The sequence below is a fragment of the Mixophyes fleayi genome, chromosome 4 (assembly GCF_038048845.1).
Source record: "Mixophyes fleayi isolate aMixFle1 chromosome 4, aMixFle1.hap1, whole genome shotgun sequence".
NCBI lineage: Eukaryota > Metazoa > Chordata > Amphibia > Anura > Limnodynastidae > Mixophyes > Mixophyes fleayi.
Window position 1 is genome coordinate 38,441,629 of NC_134405.1, and position 18,935 is coordinate 38,460,563.

General features: G+C 44.8%; 1 protein-coding gene across 5 annotated transcripts in view; it reads left to right on the forward strand.

Moving 5' to 3' along the window:
• Nucleotides 1-434: 434 nt before the first annotated feature.
• The window catches only part of IL27RA (interleukin 27 receptor subunit alpha), a 58,494-nt gene continuing 39,993 nt past the window's right edge, over nucleotides 435-18,935 (forward strand). For 2 of the 5 annotated variants that reach the window (XM_075206593.1, XM_075206596.1), the window contains exons 1-5: nucleotides 436-634; nucleotides 3,348-3,429; nucleotides 12,340-12,457; nucleotides 14,014-14,174; nucleotides 14,905-15,050. In XM_075206593.1, coding sequence (XP_075062694.1) covers nucleotides 3,354-3,429; nucleotides 12,340-12,457; nucleotides 14,014-14,174; nucleotides 14,905-15,050 — 501 coding nt within the window. In that variant the 5' untranslated portion in view covers nucleotides 436-634; nucleotides 3,348-3,353. The other 3 variants (XM_075206594.1, XM_075206595.1, XM_075206597.1) reach the window with 3 other exon arrangements.

Consider the following 18,935-nt stretch of genomic DNA (forward strand, 5'->3'; position numbering starts at 1 on the left):
CAGGACATGAAGAGAGTGTGTCTAGGTGACAGCCTGGGGAGGAGGCAGGAAACAGTGACAGAGAGAGAGGACACAAGAAAGACAGAGAGGGCACAGGGAGAGATAGAGACAGAGAGGGCACAGGGAGAGGGAGAGGCAAAGAGAGAGAGAGAGAGAGAGAGAGAGCACAGGGGGAAGACAGAGAGAGGGTGCAGGGAGAGACAGGGTTCAGGGAGAGACAGAGACAGAGAGAGAGAGGACTTAAGAAAGACAGAGAGGGCACAGTGGGAGACAGAAAGAGAGAGAGAGAGGGAAGAGAGAGAGAGGGAAGAGAGAGAGAGAGAGAAAGAGAGGGCACAGGGAGAGACAGAGAGACATACTGAGAGGGAATACACAGAGAGAGTGAGACAGTGTGTGGGGGTGACAGCCTGGGGTGGAGACGGGGGGGGGGGGGAGTGACAGAGAGAGAAGAAACACATAGAGACACTGAGAGTGAGTGAGTGTGAAAACGGAAAAGGAAAGAGGAAGTGACAGTACTATAGAGAGAGAGAGAGAGAGAGAGAGAGAGAGGGAGAAAGCAGCGGAAGGCAGAAAGAGACAGTCTGCAGCCGGCGTGCCCTCAGGAGGATGCACACTGTGCTGTCCCCAATTACAGGTGAGAGCGATACAGTCCTGTGTGTAGCTGCTTGGGCGAGGATTACATGGTGTAATAGGGGGAGTTATACAGAGGTTACATGGTGTAATAGGGAGAGTTATACAGAGGATACATGGTGTAATAGGGGGAGTTATACAGAGGTTACATGGTGTAATAGGGGAGTTATACAGAGGTTACACGGTGTAATAGGGGGAGTTATACAAAGGTTACATGGTGTAATAGGGGAGTTATACTATGGTTACATGGTGTAATAGGGGGAGTTATACTATGGTTACATGGTGTAATAGGGGGAATTATACAGAGGATACATTGTGTAATACAGAGAGTTATACAGTGGTTACATGGTGTAATAGGGGGAGTTAGACAATGGTTACATGGTGTAATAGGGGGAGTTATACAGAGGTTACATGGTGTAATAGGAGGAGTTATACAGAGGTTACATGGTGTAATATGGGGAGTTATACTATGGTTACATGGTGTAATAGGGGGAGTTATACAGAGGATACATGGTGTAATAGGGAGAGTTATACAACGGTTACATGTTGTAATAGGGGGAGTTATACAATGGTTACATGGTGTAATAGGGGGAGTTATACAGAGTTATACAGAGGTTGCATGGGGGAGTTATACAATGGTTACATGGTGTAATAGGGGGAGTTATACAATGTGTGACAGACCCGGGCCTTTTTTTGGGAATATCGTGCCAACCCGGTCTGTCATCTGTGGGCCAATTGAACAACCGTGGTCCACTTTGTTATTAAATGCCGTCCGGTGGCCAGATCCTTTATTGTCGTGGTGTCTGGAGAGGGAGGGGGGGGGGGGCAGCTCACATGAAGCTGTGGACCCTGTGACATCAAAAAAGACTGGAGGGGGTTAAAAACAGGAGGGTCAGGACCTTATCTAATATCAGGAGGTGGACTCTCCCTGTTTGCAAACTATTGTTTCAGCAACTCTTCAGCACAGTCTGATTGGCACCATCATAGCAGGTGGGAGAGACCACTGATGTCATGCTCTACCTCCACTCCTGTTAGCACCCAAACTCTTCACACCACCTGTCACAAGAGGACAATGAGCGGGGGGTTGACCCATAGAGGGGGCCAGGATTGGGTGTCTTGTGAGAAGGGACAAAAAGGAGATGTCTGGGGGAGAGTGGGTGTTGTTGTAGAATCTTGAGCACGTAGTTGGACTGATTGAGAGTAACCGTATCCTCTCAGGGCCAGTAAGAAGGAGTACTTGAAGCAGGAGCTTCTTGAAGCAGATCGGACAGTGTACCTCTAGGACTGATTCTGCCACCACTCCATCAGGAGACACTCGCAGATTCTGGGGAATTGGTGCCTACATCGGTAGGGAGACTAATACTCAGGGTCCCACCAAGCTGGTCAGTGTAATGGCTGATGGGAGTTGTAGTGCGTCAATGTGATGGGAGTTGTAGTGCTTACATGTAATGGCTGATGGGAGTTGTAGTATATCCATGTAATGGTTGCTGGGAGTTGTAGTGCTCCCATGTAATGGTTGATGGGAGTTGTAGTGCTCACATGTAATGGTTGATGGGAGTTGTAGTGCTCCCATGTAATGGCTGATGGGAGTTGTAGTGCTCCCATGTAATGGCTGAGGGGAGTTGTAGTGTATCCATGTAATGGCTGATGGGAGTTGTAGTATATCCATGTAATGGTTGCTGGGAGTTGTAGTGCTCCCATGTAATGGTTGATGGGAGTTGTAGTGCTCCCATGTAATGGCTGATGGGAGTTGTAGTGCTCCCATGTAATGGCTGCTGGGAGTTGCAGTGCTTAAATGTAATGGCTGATGGGAGTTGTAGTGCTCCCATGTAATGGCTGCTGGGAGTTGTAGTGCTTAAATGTAATGGCTGATGGGAGTTGTAGTGCTCCCATGTAATGGCTGATGGGAGTTGTAGTGCTCCCATGTAATGGCTGATGGGAGTTGTAGTGCTCCCATGTAATGGCTGATGGGAGTTGTAGTGCTTCCATGTAATGGCTGATGGGAGTTGTAGTGCTCCCATGTAATGGCTGATGAGAGTTGTAGTGCTCCCATGTAATGGCTGATGGGAGTTGTAGCGCTCCCATGTAATGGCTGATGGGAGTTGTAGTATATCCATGTAATGGCTGATGGGAGTTGTAGTGCTCCCATGTGATGGCTGATGGGAGTTGTAGTGCTCCCATGTGATGGCTGATGGGAGTTGAAGTGCTCCCATGTGATGGCTGATGGGAGTTGTAGTTTATTGCACCCAGAGCTGTGCCATGACTGCAGGCTGCTGTCCTCCACCAGGCAGCATTGTGCAAGATAGGAAGAGAGGAAACTGGTCTGTGATCCCCAATGTTCTCTGGTCACAACAATAACACACAGACACATTTCTTTTGCTCAAACAGAAAAAATCTGATGTTTTCTTGTGAGTTTGTGGCCACATTTACTGTATGTAATATTACTGCATTATACACCAGCGCTGGCACCAGCAGACCAGTGCACCCACTGCTGCCAACCATTATATGTAATCACATCCTTCTAGGCTGCAGTGTATTCAGGCTGCGGGTGATGGAGAACTATGTGGATGATACATTAAACAGGATATGTTGGTGGTAGTAATTTCTGCTGTATTCTTGGTCTTATTCAGCATTCACGTAATAATAATATCACTAGTAATTTTAGGCATTATCATAATTGCTGTCTCCCACCCCCTCTTGTCCTGTCTCTGATACAGGGTGGGATGTCTGACAGTGGCTGGATCAGGACTCTGGCTGGAGGACTCCTCATTCTGATGATCAGTGTTGGGTATTCTAAAGGTGAGAAACCAGTCACTTGTAATTGTATTTCTGTCTTATTCTGTATGTGTGCTCTACTGCACAGTACCACTTCTCTTGTTCTGTGTGTGTGTTTTACTGCACAGTACCAGTTCTCTTGTTCTGTGTGTGTGTTTTACTGCACAGTACCACTTCTCTGGTTCTGTATGTGTGCTGTACTGCACAGTGCCACTTCTCTTGTTCTGTATGTGTGCTCTACTGCACAGTACCACTTCTCTTGTTCTGTGTGTGTGTTTTACTGCACAGTACCAGTTCTCTTGTTCTGTGTGTGTGTTTTACTGCACAGTACCACTTCTCTGGTTCTGTATGTGTGCTTTACTGCACAGTGCCACTTCTCTTGTTCTGTATGTGTGCTTTACTGCACAGTGCCACTTCTCTTGTTCTGTATGTGTGCTCTACTGCACAGTACCACTTCTCTTGTTCTGTGTGTGTGTTTTACTGCACAGTACCACTTCTCTGGTTCTGTATGTGTGTTCTACTGCACAGTACCACTTCTCTGGTTCTGTATGTGTGCTCTACTGCACAGTGCCACTTCTCTTGTTCTGTATGTGTGCTCTACTGCACAGTACCACTTCTCTTGTTCTGTATGTGTGCTCTACTGCACAGTGCCACTTCTCTTGTTCTGTATGTGTGTTCTACTGCACAGTACCACTTCTCTTGTTCTGTATGTGTGTTCTACTGCACAGTACCAGTTCTCTTGTTCTGTGTGTGTGTTCTACTGCACAGTACCACTTCTCTTGTTCTGTATGTGTGTTCTACTGCACAGTACCACTTCTCTTGTTCTGTATGTGTGCTCTACTGCACAGTACCACTTCTCTTGTTCTGTGTGTGTGTTTTACTGCACAGTACCAGTTCTCTTGTTCTGTGTGTGTGTTTTACTGCACAGTACCACTTCTCTGGTTCTGTATGTGTGCTTTACTGCACAGTGCCACTTCTCTTGTTCTGTATGTGTGCTTTACTGCACAGTGCCACTTCTCTTGTTCTGTATGTGTGCTCTACTGCACAGTACCACTTCTCTTGTTCTGTGTGTGTGTTTTACTGCACAGTACCACTTCTCTGGTTCTGTATGTGTGTTCTACTGCACAGTACCACTTCTCTGGTTCTGTATGTGTGCTCTACTGCACAGTGCCACTTCTCTTGTTCTGTATGTGTGCTCTACTGCACAGTACCACTTCTCTTGTTCTGTATGTGTGCTCTACTGCACAGTGCCACTTCTCTTGTTCTGTATGTGTGTTCTACTGCACAGTACCACTTCTCTTGTTCTGTATGTGTGTTCTACTGCACAGTACCACTTCTCTTGTTCTGTATGTGTGTTCTACTGCACAGTACCACTTCTCTTGTTCTGTATGTGTGTTCTACTGCACAGTACCACTTCTCTTGTTCTGTATGTGTGTTCTACTGCACAGTACCACTTCTCTTGTTCTGTATGTGTGTTCTACTGCACAGTACCACTTCTCTTGTTCTGTATGTGTGTTCTACTGCACAGTACCACTTCTCTTGTTCTGTATGTGTGTTCTGCTGCACAGTACCACTTCTCTTGTTCTGTATGTGTGTTCTGCTGCACAGTACCACTTCTCTTGTTCTGTATGTGTGTTCTACTGCACAGTACCACTTCTCTTGTTCTGTATGTGTGCTTTACTGCACAGTACCACTTGTCTTGTTCTGTATGTGTGCTCTACTGCACAGTACTACTTCTCTTGTTCTGTATGTGTGCTTTACTGCACAGTGCCACTTCTCTTGTTCTGTATGTGTGCTTTACTGCACAGTGCCACTTCTCTTGTTCTGTATGTGTGCTCTACTGCACAGTACCACTTCTCTTGTTCTGTGTGTGTGTTTTACTGCACAGTACCACTTCTCTGGTTCTGTATGTGTGTTCTACTGCACAGTACCACTTCTCTGGTTCTGTATGTGTGCTCTACTGCACAGTGCCACTTCTCTTGTTCTGTATGTGTGCTCTACTGCACAGTACCACTTCTCTTGTTCTGTATGTGTGCTCTACTGCACAGTGCCACTTCTCTTGTTCTGTATGTGTGTTCTACTGCACAGTACCACTTCTCTTGTTCTGTATGTGTGTTCTACTGCACAGTACCACTTCTCTTGTTCTGTATGTGTGTTCTACTGCACAGTACCACTTCTCTTGTTCTGTATGTGTGTTCTGCTGCACAGTACTACTTTGCTTGTTCTGTATGTGTGCTTTACTGCACAGTACCACTTCTCTTGTTCTGTATGTGTGCTCTACTGCACAGTATCACTTCTATTGTCCTGTATGTGTGCTCTACTGCACAGTACCACTTCTCTTGTTCTATATGTGTGATCTACTGCACAGTACCTCTTCTATTGTTCTGTATGTGTGTTCTACTGCACAGTACCACTTCTCTTGCTCTGTATGTGTGATCTACTGCACAGTATCACTTCTCTTGTTCTGTATGTGTGCTCTACTGCACAGTGCCACTTCTCTTGTTCTGTATGTGTGCTCTACTGCACAGTGCCACTTCTCTTGTTCTGTATGTGTGTTATACTGCACAGTGCCACTTCTCTTGTTCTGTATGTGTGATCTACTGCACAGTACCACTTCTCTTGTTCTGTATGTGTGTTCTACTGCACAGTACCACTTCTCTGGTTCTGTATGTGTGTTCTACTGCACACTATCACTTCTCTTGTTCTGTATGTGTGCTCTACTGCACAGTACCACTTCTCTTGTTCTGTATGTGTGCTTTACTGCACAGTACCACTTCTCTTGTTCTGTATGTGTGCTTTACTGCACAGTACCACTTCTCTTGTTCTGTATCAGTTCTGTATCTCCGCCTGCGTATGTATTGGCAAATGTACAGTAACAATTTAGTTCTGTATGCTGAATATAATTCCCTGTATGTATGACATAGAAACATAGAATTTTACGGCTGATAAGAACCACTTGGCCCATCTAGTCTGCCCATTTTTTAACCTATGATAACCTCAAACCCTATTTGATCCTTAGTTCTTTGTAAGGATATCCTTATGTCTATCCCAAGCATATTTAACTTGCTCTACTATATTAGCCTCTACCACCTCTGATGGGAGGCTAATCCACTTATCAATTTATCCACTATTCTTACTCTCTATGATTGCTCACACTTCCTGCTTCTTGTAGGATCATATCAGGTATATCAAAGTACTAGTTAATAACTGTTGCAACAAATGAAATACATTTTTATTTTGCAGTTGTTCTGTCCGGCATAGTTTTACTTTGCAAACAGTAGTTAAAGAAATGCACAGCATTAGTAAATGTACTAGTGTATATGTACTAGTATGTTGTATATTCACAGAAATATGGCAATGTGTAATGAACAACATCTAAATGATTTTGTCGGTATATAGCTGATCTAATATTCAAGATAAGTTACAACTAATTCACCCCCCTGCAACATATACATTTTCTTTTTTTGTTTTTCGGAGGAGGGGGGGGTTAACTTGGCTTTAATGTTTTGCTTGCAGTCCTTAGCATTCGGATGTGTCCGTGGTGAGATAATGTGGATAGTTGATACGCTGAAACCTATATGAGTCTTTGCAAAGGAAATTAACATCAGCTGATGTTATTAATATATTGTGTGTTTCCCGCAGAGTGAGAATTGGAGTTTCAGTTTTTACTGTAATAGTTGTATCCTCTTTGTGGTTATGTATTATGTGACAGCCTACGCTCAGTGACTTTCTGGGGCCAGATATAGAAGTGAGAGATGAAAGTACAGAGACCTTTGAGGGTAGATAGAAGGAGGGGGGGGGGGGGGTGTACGGGGGCTGAACATAGAGAAGGAGAAACACATACTGTCTGTTTAGTAATGTGGTTTTATATTAAAGTCTGACACATCCTGTGGTCTAAGTGATGAGCGCTGTGGGAACTGTGTGACATTAAAGTAGAACTCCAGCTTCAGAGAATCCTACAGCCCAGCGAGAGGAGATGATTCCTGTGCATTGGATACAATTGTAGATCTGGGGGTAAATGTATCAAGCTGAGAGTTTTGCGTCAGGTTTGAAAAGTGTAGATGTTGCCTATAGCAACCAATCAGATTCTAGCTATCATTTAGTAGAATGTACTAAAAAAATGATAGCTAGAATCTGATTGATTTTTCAAACCCGCCGGAAAACTCTCAGCTTAATACATTTACCCCCTGTTGTTGTATCTGATAACGTCGCTGCCAGCAGTCCCTAATTTCTGGACTCCGTAACAGGTTAAGGTTTGTCTCTAAAAATGTCCCTATATTTCAGGGTTGACCAAGGGTACAGTTCCTCTGTATATTGAGTACAATTCTAGATCTGTATTCTCCATCACCGAGCTTTCCAATTGCTCTTTATTAAACATGTAAATTTAGATGCAATAGAACTACATCAAGGCAAGCATACTGAGCGTAAATCATACTTGCCTACTTTTGGCAAGTTGTATCCGGGAGAGGGGCGTTTCTAGAGGGCGGGAGGGGGCGGGGCACGGTCAAATGCGTCATTTTGGCCCCACCCCGCGACAAAACAGCATATTTGTCGCGGGGCCAAAATGACGCGAGTCCGTGAGACTGACCCGAATTTCGGGAGTCTCCAAATCATCACGGAACGGATCTCAAGATTCGTGGGCCAATGAATTCGGGTGTGGATCTACTATATAAGACGCTGCAGGGTACGTCCACTACCTATGTGGATTATATAGGCAATGTTATAGCTCGTTTTGGAGTTTTTGTTGTGTTGAATGTGGGACATGTTGGCAGGCGAAGGAACAGAGCACTGCTGCAACGTATGTAATCTGTTATCTTACCTAAACCAGTTTTCCCTATTGCCTCTTCTGTGCTTCTTCCCTGTAGCAGCTGATGTAGTGTTTCTTCACAATATTTATTTTATTTTATTTCATTTTATCTCATATTTATTTTATTTTATTTTAATTCTATTTTAATTTTAATTTCTACATATTTGATATTGTCTTCATTTTACATCTGATAACTATGCTGACCTAGATACATCTGTATGCACATAACAACCACGCCAGTTTCAATTCCACCAACGAAAAGGAAATATTACTAAGATTGCGCTTCTTACCCTCGATACATGAATCTGTCATTATAAGACTGTAGGTAATGACGGCCCACCTGGACCGGACGGGGTGTGTTTAGATCCACCTGAGGATCAGTAAATGGTCTCTAGCTATAATTTAAAATGTTGTCAACTTGGAAATCAGGGAGGAAAACACCCCTGTCCCACTAACTAAACCAGAAGACATTGCTAAAGTTTTTGGCGAAGGCTACAAGGATTTTTATACAGCTACCGTGCCAAACCCTAACCGCATAGTAACGCTTCTAAGACAGGCCGAGCTCACGGAATCTCAGAAAGACGTCACCATTCAACAAATAAATAACACTATAACCAACTTACAAGGGCATCTCCAGGGCTAGGTGGCTTAACTGCAGAACATTATCAATAACTATGACAAATGCTAATCCCCACTTCACTGGATATATATCAGACCATTGATTGACATTGGCCATCCCTCTCTCTCTCTCTCCTTCTCCTCCCTCTACCTCTCCCCCCCTCCCCCTCTCTCTCTCTCTCTCTCTCCCTCTCCTCCTCTTTCTCTCTCCCTCCCTCTCCCAGTCCCTCTCTCTCTCCCTCTCCCCCTCTCTCTCTCCCTCCCTCTCCCAGTCCCTCTCTCTCTCCCTCTCCCACTCTACCTTTCCCCCTCCTAATCCCTCTCCCCCCTCTACCTCTCTCTTCCTTTCCCCCTCCCCACCTCCCCTTCTCCCTCTCCTCCTCCCCCTCTCCATCTCTCTCTCTCTCGTTTCCCCCTCTCCACCTCCCCTTCTCCATCTCTCTCTCTCCCTATCCCCATCTCAACCTCTCTCTCTCTCCCTCTCCCTATCCCTCTCCCCCTCTCCATCTCTCTTTCTCCCTCTCCCCCTCTCTCCCTCTCCCCCTCCCCTTCTTCCTCTCACTCTCCCCCTCCCCCTCTCCCTCTATCTCCCTCTCTCCCTCTATCTCCCTCTCTCCTTCTCTCCCTCTCCCCTTTTCCTTCTCTCCCTCTCCCTTTCCCTCTCTTTCTCTCTTTCTCCCTCTCCCCCTCTCCATCTCTCTTTCTCCCTCTCCCCCTCTCTCGCTCTCCCCCTCCCCTTCTTCCTCTCCCTCTCCCCCTCCCCCTCTCCCTCTCCCCCTCCCTCTCTCCCTCTCCCTCTCTCCTTCTCTCCCTCTCCCTTTCCCTCTCTTTCTCTCTTTCTCTCTCTCATCAAACATAATGGCCATAAGGCTGTAAAACCATCAATCCAACACTACTAACAGGGCATCAGTTGGGTTTTTGTGGGTGGTTCCTACTCGGTCAGAGGAATAGGCACAGAAATAGCTCCAGTTGCAGCTTCATCAACGGATCCAAAGCCGTCCAATATGCTCGTAAGCCACAGATGTGCACAAGGCATGTGGTGCAGTATCTTGGTCATGTTTTATAGAAATACTCAATGCTAGGGTATTTGGAAACGATTTTTATGACACGTCTTTATTAATAAATGTGACATGAGGAGAGAATTTGGAAATGACAACAGATAGACGTCAACTATCTATTGATCCCATGCTACGGCTTCCAAAATTGCTCCATGTTGCACCTGGATTGGGACTGACTCTGTAAAAATCTCGGCATTTGCAGATGACAATCTTTTATACGTCTCTAATGCGAAAACTTTATGACGACCGTTAGTGATGAGAATCGAAGATTTTGGACAAATTTCTGGTTTTAGAGTTAATTTTGCCCAATCAGTTGACTACTTAGACTACCCTTAGAACCTACAGAATTTACAAAAATATAATGTATGTGATGACTTTGAACATATGACCACCAAATCTGGAATCATTCCATGGCTAGAATATTATCCCACCGTAAACGTGCAGAGCCTGCTCAAGGTATTGTTCGGATCAACCAAATGACTCCCTGCCTTCACATATGTGGAAATGTTTCCTAACATTTTTCATAGAGCCTCCTTGTCAGCAGATCGTAGTTATGTAATTGGACTGACGGACTATCCTACGTGCCCTAAATGCCAACCCCCGCCAGCGGACTTGTTTAATTTCCCATGGGCCTGTACAGGGCTTCTGGATTGGGTTCTGGAGACTCGCTGCTGAATCATTAGTCCGTGACCCCTCTTTCACCCCAGAAAGTCAAATTTTAGGAATTTTACCACAAGTTACCAGAGTTTCCAAAGGAGGGGAAAATATGTGCTGGCTGTGTCAGCAGCTGCAATAAATTGTGTTATCCAGATGTGGATCCAGAGAGCCCCCCATCCGCTGTTTAGGGAATAATGATTTGACATACTTCATATGGATTGGCTGGAAGCCTGCCTACAAACAGAAAAATATACAAAGACATATTTAGAGGTATGGGAGATCTTTATAAAGACAGGAAAGTCAGCCGAGAGGGGTATACAGCCCCCATACAGTGAAATGCGGACACATTTAAGACGCTATGTTACCAAGTTAAGGGAAAAAATTGGGATATACTTTTTACATGTATTACACGTTTGCTGCTGTCTGATATAACAGTGACACAATGAGACTTTCAAGGCTTTATATTTGTTTATTAAGAATGTGTTAACGTAACATAGCTACTGTATGTCATATAATGTCCCATGTAGTATGAGAAGCTTGATTCATATGCAGCTATGTTCTAGACCAGTGCTTCTTGAACCCAGGCCTCAGGACCCCTAACAGTGCAGGTTTTCCAGATCACAAGTGAAATAATTATACCACCTGGGGATCTTCCAAAATGTGTCAGTCAGTAATGACCACACCTGTGCTCCAGCAAGGAGACATGTAACACATGCACTGTTATGGGTCCTGGGGACCGGGTTTGAGAAACACTGTTCTAGACCAGTGATGGGCAACCTGATGTACATCAAGGGCCACATGTTCCACCCGCCAACCTTCATGAGGGCCACACTTTATCCTTAATTTCAAGAGTTAGAAAACAGCCCTAAATCAATCTCTAACTTGCTCCAAATTACACTACATGCCACTCAGACTTCCCCACGTGGCCCCACATGCCACTCAGACTTCCCCACGTGGCCCCACATGCCACTCAGACTTCCCCACGTGGCCCCACATGCCACTCAGACTTCCCCACGTGGCCCACATGTCACTTAGACTTCTCACGTGGTCCCACATGTCACTCAGACTTCCCCATGTGGCCCCACATGCCATTTAGACTTTCACCACGTGGCCCCACATGCCATTTAGACTTCTTCATGTGGCCCTACATGCCACTCAGACTTCCCCACGTGTCCCCACATGCCACTTAGACTTCCCCACGTAGCCCCACATGCCACTTAGGCTTCCTCACGTGGCCCACATGTCACTCAGACTTCCCCACGTGGCCTCACATGCCAATCAGACTTACCCACGTGGCCTCACATGCCACTCAGACTTCCCCATGTGGCCCCACGTGCCACTCAGACTTCCCCACGTGGCCCCACATGCCACTCAGACTTCCCCACGTGGCCCAACATGCCACTCAGACCTCCTCCCGCGGCCCCACATTCCACATGGAGTTAGAGCCTGCTTTAATCCATACTGTCTTTACCTTCTGCTAAATTGAATTTAAAGTTTATGTACAAAGACTTCATGATCACAAGTACAGATATGTAAGATGATGCAGTGGCCATAAAGGGGGGAGGGGCATTCTTTCCTGTGCACAGCAAACTTCCTGTCTTTAAACCTAATAAATGACTAGAGGACGGCATTTACTCAGCCACAGACCACAGCTATAATGTTAAACAAAGGGTTATTCAATGTACGGGAAGGTTAGATATTTCTCAATGCAACAAGGTTTATTTGCCCATCGGAACAACATTTATTTTTGCTGGTCTCGGTCTTGTGACATTGTCTATTGTTTGGATGAAACAGGTAGTGTCGAACTCTGCTCTTTCTGCTGCATCATAGAAGCCAAGAGAGAAGACCTGCACTGCATGTGGAGTAGTCACAACGTATCACAGCACACTGCCGCTCTGAGGAGTCTCACCAGGTAAGTCTGACAAGTACACACAATGGACTGTACACACATGATTAACACACATGATGGATTGTATATATAGCTCAGAACACATCATAACTGGCCACAGCCCAATTTGTCCCTCCACACCTGTTATAGATATGGGCCACACCCCCAATACTACAAGCCACACCCATTTACCTGAGTTTCGTTGATCTGGAGAAAATTATCATGGAGTTATTGACTACATCGGTATCAGTGTGTTGGGGGTATCAAAAAACTGTTCCACCACATTCCAAGAACATGTAATTAAAAAAAATATTACTATGAAGTGGTTCCTATGATTCTATTTTAGAAAACCTATTGTGCACTACCAACTAATATATTAATTGCATATGTAAATATATTTTAATATTATGTGAAAAAATATTTATTATACTGGTAGCTCATGCTAAAGTAGTTAAAGAGAAATACTTTATTAGCTCAAAACTGAACCAAGAGAAACACACAGACCAATCGCTGAGTGAGCTTCCTCCTGCAGTGACTGTATGAGACCTCTCTCTTTTGGGCTTAATTTTAGTCACTGTGTTCCTCATGCAGTGATTGCAGGAGGAAGCGCGTTCAGTGATTGACCTGTGTGTGTGCTGAGAGGTTTTCAGATGTTGTAATGTACAGGTTCCCCCATGGGCAGTCAAGCCCCTAATGCCGCCTGAGGCTCCTTCATACAGCATTTCTCGCCTACATTGAGTGCAGTAGAGGGGGCATGGAGACATATCACTGTGCTTCCTCCTGCAGGTACTATGTGAAGAGTGTGGACGGGGTCTAAGAGTGGGGCCTACAGAGGTATGAGGGAGGAAGAGGAAGTCACCTACCACTCTCATACCTCCTACTATCTTCTGTTGGATACCATGCTTCTCATATATCGGCTGCAAGAGGAAGCTCATGGTGATAGGTGAACAGTAACTGCAGGAGAGAAGCAGCGATTTGAGAGCAGACTTGTATGCAGGGGTGACGATGTTGGGTGATAAAATTGTCTCTTCCGTCTCTGGAATTGTGCCCTCCATGGGAGACACCTAGATCTAAACTATGCAGACAGTCAGTTAAAGGTTTTAATAATTCAGGGACACAGCTCTGGCCAGTAAGCTGTAGGTACCAATTTTATCAGGAACACCCACTGTTAGGTCGGAGGTACCTGTGGACAGTAATAGGAACAGTGGTCATTGAATAGCTTGCCGTTCTGCTCCACGGGAGGTTTCTGTCCTCCCTGAGCTCCCCTTAATTCCCTAAGAATTAGAAGAAGAGAGAAGGTTCAGGTAAGAACATGATTAGGGGGAGGGACCTGGGGATGCACAAACTCAGCAAAGAGGTGGAGGCATCTATTTCCAGAGTCTAGAAAGGGGGATCTCACCCAGGTACAATCCTACAGAGTCGCTCTCTGAGGTCTCCAGTGTATCTTATATGTAGGTGAGTCTTTGGACTCCAACCAATGGGTCACCTCTTGAAATTGTAATGGTCAACTAATGCCCGTTTTATGCAAACTTCCTTATCATCGATCGTTTTAAGACAACTTTCACTGCCTCTTCCTTTAGATCTCAGGATCCCCCTCGCCGTATCATCCTGCAGCCCGGTCAGAACTGGTTGGTGATTCCCCGAGAAAACTTGACTCATTTTCACAAGTATCAGCTGAGAGTATCTGGAGGAGGAAGGGATGAGGCATTGAGCTTCACCTACAGCCATGATGGGGAGAATGGTAAGGAGGTACCCAGGGACAGTGAGAGAAACAGAGACTCACCCACCCTCACAACCTGCGCTAAGTCGGAGCTGTCTGGGCACAGCAGACACAGAGTGAAGTTCTGGATATGCTATAAAGTGAGAATGTCCACATATTGACCTGTTATACCATACCCTTCAACTGTCCCGATTTTGGTGGAACATACGCAGAATGGGTGGGTCTTAACGGGAAATGCGTGGAGTGTGGTAAAATGTTGCCATTTGTGGGTGGATCAGGGGCGGGGCTTATGTTGTCCCTTTTTTCAGGATTCTAAATGTTGGGTGGTAAGTTCTACCATTACCCCCATAATACATCTGATCCAAACATGAATAACTTCTCAGGTGCAATGCCAAACCCATCGCTTCTTATTTTGTGACGCCATGCTCCTAAATTTTGCACCTTTTAACTGTTTTTTAGGGACACATGCATGAATTAGCATGGCAGGGAGCAAATGTTACACTTTTCCTTTAGTCAGCATAAGGAACTGTAATCTCACAAAGTATTGTGCAACCGCTCATGAAAAAGTGGACTGGCGCTCTACACCAGTGGATGGGCATGGAGGACAAGTAAACAAATTCACGCAAAATACGAGCAGCCATTCTGCATCCAGTTTGTAATTGATCACAATGGCATAGGGTGGCAGTTAGAAGTATAAGAGTGACAAAGACAGACTAATGAAGTGACTAATTATGCATCTCCTTTCTTACAGTGTTTATTAGTCCACCTACCCTCAATTCATCTATCTTGGAAGATGGTAAGACAGTGGATCTGACTTGGGAATACCCCTATGACCATTCAGACTATTGGCTTGTGGAATTGAGGTATCGCATATTGGGAGACAGCAGTTGGACTGTGGTGAGTATTTGTGTGTTAAAATGTGGTGGAATGTATGTGGTGGAATGTCTGTGGTGAAATGTGTGTGGTGGAATATATAATGTGTGTAGGGCCGGATTAAGGGAATGAAGGCCCCTGGGATAAGGGGGCCTCCATTCCCCCGTGAGGTCCCCCTCCCATGATCCGAGCCGCCCCCCTCGGTGAGCCGAGCCGTCCAACTCCACCCCCCCGGCACTTACCTCCTTCCCCGGCGCGCTGTACACTCTTTACTGAGGAGAACTCGTGAGAGTGAGACTCACGAGATCTCCTCAGTAAGGAGACTACAGTGCGCCGGGGAAGTACTGCAGTGAATGTGCTCAGCAGCACTGATCGGGCTGGGGGCGCCCCCGCCCCCGACCGATCAATACTGCTGCTGAGCACTTTCAAGGGCCCCCTGGATGCCCGAGGCCCCTGGGCCTAGTGTGTGGTGGAATGCAGATTGTGTGGTGGAATGTGTGGTAAAATGTAGAATGTGTGTGGTGGAATGTAGCATGTGTGGTAGAATGTGTGTGGTGGAATTTAGAATGTGTAGTAGAATGTGTGTGGTGGAATGTAGCATGTGTGGTAGAATGTGTGTGGTGGAATGTAGAATGTGTGGTGGAATGTAGCATGTGTGGTAGAATGTGTGTGGTGGAATGTAGAATGTGTGTGGTGGAATGTAGAATGTGTGTGGTGGAATGTAGCATGTGTGGTAGAATGTGTGTGGTGGAATGTAGCATGTGTGGTAGAATGTGTGTGGTGGAATGTAGAATGTGTGTGGTGGAATGTAGAATGTGTGTGGTGGAATGTTGAATGTGTGTTGGAATGTGTGTGGTGGAATGTAGAATGTGTGGTAGAATGTGTGTGGTCGAATGTAGAATGTGTGGTAGAATGTGTGTGGTGGAATGTAGAATGTGTGTGGTGGAATGTAGAATGTGTGGTAGCATGTGTGTGGTGGAATGTAGCATGTGTGTGGTGGAATGTAGAATGTGTGTGGTGGAATGTAGAATGTGTGTGGTGGAATGTAGCATGTTTGTTGGAATGTAGAATGTGTGGTAGAATTTTAGAGAACTTGTGTTATTTAAGAGGTAGGGTGCAGCCGTCGCCTAGATACTGTGGCACCGCAATATTTTGGGCTATCGATTCACCAGGAAGTAGCAACATCATTGAAGCCACAAAATGGCTGCCTCCGCTGTCTGTTGATGGCAGGTGCATTTTAACGGCCTGATTCATTTATGAAAGTATGAGAAATAAGTAACTTTGCACATTGGCAAAACCATGTTGCATTGGAGGGGGAGGCAAATTTAAAATGTGATGACAGATTTATAGTTTGGGTAAGGCATGTTCTAGATCAACTTTAAAATTCATTGTACAAATAAAGCTATCAAGTATTTGTGTGCTACATGAAAAAACAGCCAGTATTTATCTTATGTGCAAAATAATATACTAATTTGCACCCCTTGCATTATAACATGGTTTTGTTCAGGAGAAAGCTTACTCATTTTTTGGCCTTACTTTTCTTAATGAATCAGGTCCTTACTCTATGTTGGCAATGTTAAACAAAAGTGATATTACTTATTATTGTGAGGTGACCACCCCCGAAATGTTTTATTTTCTGTTTTCTTTAATAAATGTCCCCTTATGGAGATGAATCGCTAACTAATACCTGTGCGAAGACTTTTCATCGGTGATAATGCAGGTTGTTGGAGTAAGTCCATTTGGTGGGGCAGATCAAGGACTGTCGATGTAGAAATTAGTATTGGGATCTAGGTTTTGGGAGCAGGATTTGTATTGTTTATTAGCCAACAGATCAAGCTCTGATTTACATACTAGTCACCAGATTAGGCTTTGATTTGCATATTAGTCCCCAGATCAGCGTCTGTTTTGTATATATCCACCAGCCTGGGTTAAGCATTGTATACTAGATTAGGACCTACTTTGTACGAAAGTCACCAGATTAGGTTCTGTTTTGTATAATAGCCATTAGATTAGGTTAATATTTAAAATCTGTTTTGTGTACTAACCATTATATTGGCTTTTGCTAGGAACTCAAGCCACGAGAATGCTGTCTGCTGTATAATCTAGCCACCAGAATATTTGAGTCTGTTTTGTACACGTTCCAAAGCTGTTTTGTATATAAGCCACAACATTCTGGCCTGCTTTGGGTATTATTACCAGGTTGGTGACTGCTTTGTACAGAGATTTTTTTTGTACACTTGCCATCCGACTGGGTCTGTTCTGTACACTAGCCACCAAACAGGAGTAAGTTTCATATACTTGCCATAAGTTTGGATCCTTCCTTTTACACTACCAACATATTTGTGTTTTCTATTGTATAGTAGCTATCAATTTTTTATATAAGCTTCGAAATTGGGGTCTGAATTGAATCCTTGCCACCAGACTGAGGTCTCCTTTGTCCACTTGCTATCAAACTTTCATCTGTTTTTTTAATACTAGCCACCAAATTGGAATCTGATGTGTATAATTGCATCAGAATAGACTGAGCTAAACAAGGTATGTAGGGGCTGACATTGTAAATGTGTTTTTGTGTTTTACTTGTAATGTGTGCAAGAGAGAGAGGGGGGATCCTGGGTCTGGACTATGGCTTTTATAGTCCAGACCCGGAAATTCCCAGCATCCCCAGAGGCCAGGTGTAGTTGGCATATGCAGTGGGGTGCCTTGGTGTGACTGACACACTATGGCAAGTGTGCAGTGTGTTAGTGTCCGTGCAACAGCCATATTAGCCGTGGCACTCTTCACAGTCCCCCTGTTGTCAGAAACCCGACACTACAGATAGAAAATTAGCTATCACTTATCTATCCTTAGTTTTGGTGGTGAACCTTACCAAATATGGAGGAGATAAAAAAAACTCTTGTGTCATTGGCACACAACAGGAACAAAACTCCTAGAGGTTTTCCACCATAGTTGAAAAACACCCTTTCCCCGACTGTATAAATTACTTAGCCAGTCTTTTCATTTTCTTTTTGAGAAGTATCAAAACATGATACATGACTAATACCATTAGAATTAGAACTATTACGGGATGAATGAGAAGATTGAGGAAGGATGTTGCTTTTGGACTGTAGCCAAACTTATTTTCCCACCAGGATACTATAGCATCTTCCTCGAAATCATGATTGCAGTTTGATTCTCTGATTCATTGAGTTTCTGGGATTGTGAAGTAAGGGGTGGAAAACCCACATTGTGTACGGTCACTTTGACAGCATAATGTATTACAGTCAGTTGTTTTACACATTCATCAAAGCCTCTTTCCACAGGGGAAAGAATCCTAGAGAAATATCCTAGTGGTCTAATTACAGATCCTATTTGTTGTTGCAAGACTGCTGACATAGTCTCTGGGCTGGCGTGAGTCTGAATTGCCATTTCACCCTCTGGGTGTGGAGTGGCCAAAACTGGGGCAGAAGAGAGGTCTCTTTTCAGTGTGCAGACTGCCTCTTCCTGTGCTTCTGCCCATCCTTTCCTCACCTCTGTGTAAATCATACAGGGGTCTTGCTTTTGTAGCAAAATCTTCTATGAACGCCCTCATGAAGTTTACAACTCCAAGGAACTTGTAGGGTATTTTGTCTGGGTAACTTGAACATTACTTCAACTCGGATTGCCTTTATACCTATTGTTCCATGAGCAATCTTGACCCCCAGGAATATGACCTCTGACCTAGCCAGATTTGCTTTGTGAGGGCTCAGTTTGAGCCCTGCACTTACAGGGAGGCCTAACAATTCCTGCAGGAGTGTCAAATGTTCCACCGTAGTCTCTGTATGGAGAAGTAGGTCATCCACATATTGCAGCACATATTCTGGGCGTGAAAATGCCTGGTGGAAACAAGTGGGACTACTGTGGAATTGTTGGGGCAATACACAGAATGCAGAT